This window comes from Gekko japonicus, unplaced genomic scaffold (genome assembly GCF_001447785.1).
Source record: "Gekko japonicus isolate JY-2015 unplaced genomic scaffold, Gekko_japonicus_V1.1 scaffold1074, whole genome shotgun sequence".
Lineage (NCBI taxonomy): Eukaryota > Metazoa > Chordata > Lepidosauria > Squamata > Gekkonidae > Gekko > Gekko japonicus.
This window is the reverse complement of record NW_015175391.1, coordinates 428,582-434,557: the sequence shown is the minus strand read 5'-3', so window position 1 is coordinate 434,557 and position 5,976 is coordinate 428,582. Positions and strand designations below refer to the sequence as shown.

Here is a 5,976-nt window from a genome sequence, read left to right as displayed (position 1 = left end):
TAAGACGCTGAACTGCAGGCTGTGGAAGGTCAGTAGTTCAGCAGTTCAAGACCCGAGTTGCCGCATGATGGAGTGAGCTCCCATCTCCAGTTCCAGCTCCTGCCAACCTAGCCGTTCGAAAGCAAGACATTGCAAGTAGATAAATAGGTACTACTTCGGTGGGAAGGTAACAGCGTTCCGTGCGCCTTGGTGTTTAGTCATGCCGGCCACATGACCACGGAAACGTCTTTGGACAGCGCTGGCTCTTCGGCTTTGAAACGGAGATGAGCACCGCAACCCTAGAGGCGGATTCGACTGGCTTTCGAGCAAGGGAACCTTTACCTTTACTTTAAGGCACCTCCTCTCCAAGAACCCTGCTCTCCCGAGGCTCCACCCCCAAATGCCCAGGAATTTCCAAACTGGCAGTTGGCTACCCTAAAATGGCAAACCAGTGGAAGGCCAGTTGCTGTGTGGGTAATCACCCATTTTATCTACAGCAGCTGTGAGCATGTATAGCAAGTCCTCCCTTCTCCTCTGTGGGTTCATTTCCTGCAGAGTTCAGAGTGCTTTATGTGGTCACAGAGGACAGACTGTGCTTTACGACTAAGCCAGATCTTCTGACAGGGCAAACCATAAATGCAGGCTTCAACAGGCTGTCAGACAACGTATGATCCAAAGGGAAGGGTGTATCAGCCAGTGTTTTGATCTTGATCCCAGGGACAGATCTGTGTAAGTCCTATTCAGGATTCGAGCCCCACTTGCAGTCTGGCCAGGGCCCAGATCCGCCTCATGTCAACACCCAGCACCAGGGCACACCCACACCAACAAGCAAACCGCAGTTTGGGCTGCCACAAGCAGCTGATGCCAGTCTGGGCCAAGGAAGAGGGAGCAGGGCGGAGAAGAGCCAGCTAATTGATTGGCCTTTTCTCTCCTTGCCAGATGTTGGGAAGACCAACTGGGCATGTGCAGCTAGGGTAGGGTGGGGGGCACCCTGCCTGGCGTGGTGGTTGCGACGGCGGAGACGGCGGCGGCGAGGCATCGGTTCCGGTGCAGATGGTGTGGCGTGGCGATGCAAGAGATTGGATTTATACCCCACCCTTCACTTGGAGTCTCAGAGCGGCTTACAAATTCCTTTCCCTTCCCCTCCCCACAACAGACACCCTGTGAGGTGGGTGGGGCTGAGAGAGCTCTGACACAAACTGCTCTTTTTCAAGGACAGCTGTGCCAGAGCTTGTGACTGACCCAAGGTCACATCAGCAGCTGCAAGGGGAGGAGTGGGGAATCAAACCCGGTTCTCCCAGATTAGAGTCCGCGCACTTAACCACTACACCAAACTGGCCAGCTAATTGGTTGGCCTTTTCTCTCCTTGCCAGATGTTGGGAAGACCAACTGGGCAATTGCAGCTAGGGTAGCTAGACCCCCACCAAGTGGAGGCGGGGGTCCCTCGCTGCCAGGCCCCACCTCCCTGCCGCCAATCAGCTGGCTGGTGAGGGGAACTTACCCCGAAAAAGGGGAAGATCCACCTGATATGCAGCGATGTGACTACATCACTGCCCTGTGACCCGGAAGTGATATCGTCACGCATCCAGGATGTTGAGGTGACACTCTGGTATCTGGGCAAAAACTCTATGGTAGAAGCCCAATTTACCATAGAGTTTTTTGCCCAAATACCAGAGCACTGCCTCGGTGTCCTGGATGTGATGATGTCACTTCCAGGTCATGTGGGCAGTCAGGTAGACCTGTTGCTCTATGTCGGATGGGCCTCCCTGCTGCTCCTGGTAAGTCACCCCCTCCCCTGCCAATTGCCAGGGAGGGCCTGCCAACCATACATGCAGCTTGGTTGTGCCAGACCTCATAAGGAGCTAGCGAGGGGGTTGATATGGGCTTTTCCCATAGAGTGGAGGACAATTGATAATAATAATAATATTCTATTCTATTCTATTCTATTCTATTCTATTTATTAAACTTATACCCCGCCCTCTCCCCATGAGCGGGCTCAGGGCGGCTCCCACAAAAACATAAATACACTAAAATACACAATATTAGACCAAACAATAAAACATTATAATTACAAAGCGCTGGCGGCTGATTAAGTTCATCTAGATGGTACATTACAGGAGTAAGTTCCGACTGTCCAGATGTTCCACGCTGTCTCTGCTCATAATCAGTTTGATGTTAAAACCACGGGCCAGGCCTGCTGTAACGGCCTGCCGTAAGAGCCTATAGCAGCGGCAGCCCCTAATTAAATGCCTGGCGGAAGAGCTCCGTCTTACAGGCCCTGCGGAACTGCAAAAGGTCCCACAGGGCCCTGATCTCCTCTGGGAGCTTGTTCCACCAGGTAGGGGCCACCACCGAAAAGGCTTCGGCCCTGGTGATGGCCAGCTTGGCCTCCCTCAGGCCAGGGAGGGTCAACCGATTTTGGGACCCCGACCGTAGTGCTCTCTGGGGTATATACGGGGAAAGGCGGTCCCTCAGGTATGTCGAACCTCGGCCATGTAGGGCTTTAAAGGTAAGAACCAGCACCTTGAAGCGGATTCGGTATGCTATTGGCAGCCAGTGCAGTGTCCTCAGCACAGGCTGGATGTGCTCTCGTCTAGGGAGGCCCATCAACATTAATGATATTAATGAATAAGCAAATGCGATCCCTCTTCATTCGTCATATCTGAGGCCCTGTGGGCCCCAGAGGGGTCTCACGTCAGGGACAACAGAAGACGATTTGCCGAAGGAGGGGGTTCGGGACACTCCCAGACTCACAAGCTTATCTAATGATCGTTATGGATCGGTAGGAGAAAACACTACCAGGTTCTAACACTGTCAGGAAGACAGTTTGTGAGGGGACGGGGTTATCTTACCATGATCCGTCAAAGCCTCCATCGTGCGGGCCTCTTCCTTTGCCTCCTTTTGTCTCGGGGTCCTGACCGTTCTGACATTCACATGAGGCTCACAGAATGCCATTTGGGGGTCCACGTGCAGAAGAAAAGGAGGCAAGCGGGCCGAAGAACAGGCCAGAGGGCCGACACTCAGCCGGATGAAATAAACGGCAAGCCCGAGAGGGATTCCCTGGCCGCATGAACAGTTTAGGGAGACAGTGACTGGCCCCATGAAGCTCACTCTCTGAGTAATGGACCCAAGTCGGAGCCATGACGGAAAGGGCACAGGCTCTGGTCTCTGCTGGTCAGGGTACGGTGAGTAGGGGAAGAGAGAGCCGGTGGTGGCCTGAAGAACTTGAGGGGAACTGGCCAGTGCACCTCCATCCAGCACCTCACGTCTGTCACAGTCGGAAGGTACCTCACAGTAGAACAGGTAGGGCTGCCATTCCCCAGGTCCAGGTGAGGAATCCCTGTTTTGGGGGATTCCCTGCCCCCCAAACAGCAATGACCCCTACATGATGGTGTCGCGCTCAGTGTTGCCCCCAGGCCCTGTAAATCCAGTCGCCATGTTGGAGAAATCTTAAAGAAGGAAGCGAGCGCCTCAGATTTGAAAGGGCTGGGTGTTACGTCACAGTCCAGAGACCTTTCTCAGATCGAGCACCTTTCCACCCTCTCTCTCTGGCTTGGCTGAGCGATCGTCTCTGAACTCCTCCCCGGCACTCTTCCGCTTCCCGTCTTTTATCTCTCCTCCCCTCCCTTAGTGGACACACCCCTCCGACTATTACAGAGCCCATAGCCTCTTCCAGCTGCCCATCACTGTGTTCCCCAATCCCTGGATGCTTCCCCTTTTGGTCCCGCCTCCCTTTATATCCCTGTGTCTCTAGCCTGGAGCTGGGGCATGCAGGGGAGTGCCTACTTCCGTCAAGGACGAATGGACCAACGCCCGCTGTTTCTGCTGGGACCTTCCACCCGCCTCTTTCTCTAGACCGCCCCCCCACCCTGAGGCAGTGGCTGAGGAATGTTGTCCGTGCAGGACCATTCCTCCAGCCCCATCTCTTCCTGGTTCCTCTTGCGTCTCAGCCGTCGTTGAGGGAGGGGGTTGGAGACTCGCGAGTCTCCTGGACTGCCTCCCATGGCTTGTCTGTTGCCTGGGATTTGCGGAGAGCCCGGCGTGTGTAGCGCCAGTCCCGCCACAGCGGCCTGCAAGGCCACAGAGGAACCCGCGGTGGGACAGATGGCATCATGCAGAAGTGACACCATCACGTCAGAGACATTGCGTGGTGATGCTCTGGTTTTTGCTCGGAACTCTATGGTTTGATGCCAAGTTTACCACACAGTTACCCCAAAAAAACCAGAGTGTCACTCCCAATGTCACTGATGCAATAATGTTACTTCCAGGTGATGCCAGTGCATCACACGATGTCCCGTCTGTAGGGGAAATTGGCAAAATAGTTAAATATCCAGAGATGGCAGTGGATCTTTGCTTCACTGGAGAGGAGGCCTTTTCTTCTATGTAAAAATCTTTATTTCTAAGGGAAGGGTTCACATGGAAATCTACAAAAGAACAAAGGAACCTAAGGCTACATCTTTACACTTTGACCACACGGTCTACGACAACCATGGAGATTCTTCTTCTTGACTCCTAGAAGGAAATCACCTGAATGCGTTAACCAATGCTTGTTAATAGATAGGCTTCACTTTCCCGGGCTCTCTTCCCATTGGCTTTCTTCCAGGTCAGTCTAAACAATAGCACACATTAACCCTATAATGACTGGATTTTAGACCTTGCAACACACGTATTTCCAACACCATCCACTCCCAGAATGCCCCCCAAATCCCCCGACTGGTGCAACGAGGGGACCTGGCAAATTAAGAACAAGGTTCCCCAATGTGGTTCCCATGGGCAGTATAGCACCCATCAGTACTTCCCTTTGCACCCTCCAACCATTACAGAAAGTGGGCAGGGCTATTATAAGGCAGGGCTTCTTATTGGCTGCGCTCATTCCACAGGAGGTTTAGGAGGACTGATATGTATCTAGGCGGTGGGGAACGGGCCTCTGGGGCAGGGGTTTCCCCGCCCTCCCGGGGGGGACTTGGCAAGCCTAGTTCCAAATGGCTACCTGGGTGCAAATGGCTTCTTGTTGAAACCTGTTGAGGCACCAATCTTATACTGAATATTGTTTTAAGATAGGTTTCAAGATATATATTTTTAACTGTTGAGTTGTGTTGTGAATTTTATGATGGAACCCGCCCTGAGCCCGCTTGTGGCGAGGGCAGGAGACAAATCTAATTCAATAAATAAATGAATAGAATAGAATAGGAATTCCCCAAAACTCTATGGTAAAAAAACATCAGGATTTGGGAGATTCCTAGAGCATCTCATGTTGCCATTTCCCCCCCCTCCCCATCTTGCTCCCACCACCCCACTGAGCAAGGGTGGGGGCCTGGGGGACTGAGTACTGTCTACCCACCCACCCACCCCATCATTGCTGCCTGCTATACGCCTAAGCCAAATCACAGAGTTAAAAAAATTTCTTTCGGCATGTAAACATTGTGTTTAAAAATAAATCTTCTGGTTCACTGTTCTTGTCCGTGTTCTTTAGATGTGGTAATGGCTTCTGATCTGTTTGGATTGGGAGGGATTTTGTGCATGCATGATTTCACAAAGCACCGTGGGAGTCGCATTCTCCCCCCCATGTGTTTTTCATGACTTAAAAATAAAGTTTGATATATATATTTCAATTGCATCTTGCAGCAAGAAGCACCCCTAAAAGAAAAACATTTTGAAAGCGAGCAAGCACACCCAATAGGGTTGCCAAGTCACTTACCTGGCACAGCGGGGGAGACCCGGTTCCGGTCTGGGACATTTGGATGCGTGCGGCGCAATGACGTCACCCGGACATGACGTCATCACGTTGGGCACGTTGCCGGCCAACACTCTAGCAATCAGCCTGGAAACTCTATGGTGCCTTAGAGTTTTCAGGCTGATTGCTAGAGCGTTGGCCAGCGACGTGCCCGGCGTGATGACGTCACCTCCGGGTGATGTCATGGCACCAGGCATGTCGGCCCGAACCAGGCACTTTGGGGGCGCCCCCCCCCCCCCCCGGCCCTACCCCGTCGCGGGGGT

At 52.8% G+C, this 5,976-nt stretch overlaps 1 protein-coding gene across 1 annotated transcript in view; it reads right to left on the bottom strand.

The window, feature by feature from the left end:
- LOC107122537 (fibroblast growth factor receptor 3-like) overlaps positions 1–2,853 on the bottom strand; it is a gene marked incomplete at its 3' end in the record, with an annotated part of 198,563 nt that extends 195,710 nt beyond the window's left edge. Inside the window, exon 1 of the mRNA XM_015425653.1 lies at positions 2,832–2,853. Within this exon, the coding sequence (XP_015281139.1) occupies positions 2,832–2,853 (22 nt within the window). The remainder of the gene's footprint in view (positions 1–2,831) is intronic.
- Positions 2,854–5,976: the final 3,123 nt, after the last annotated feature.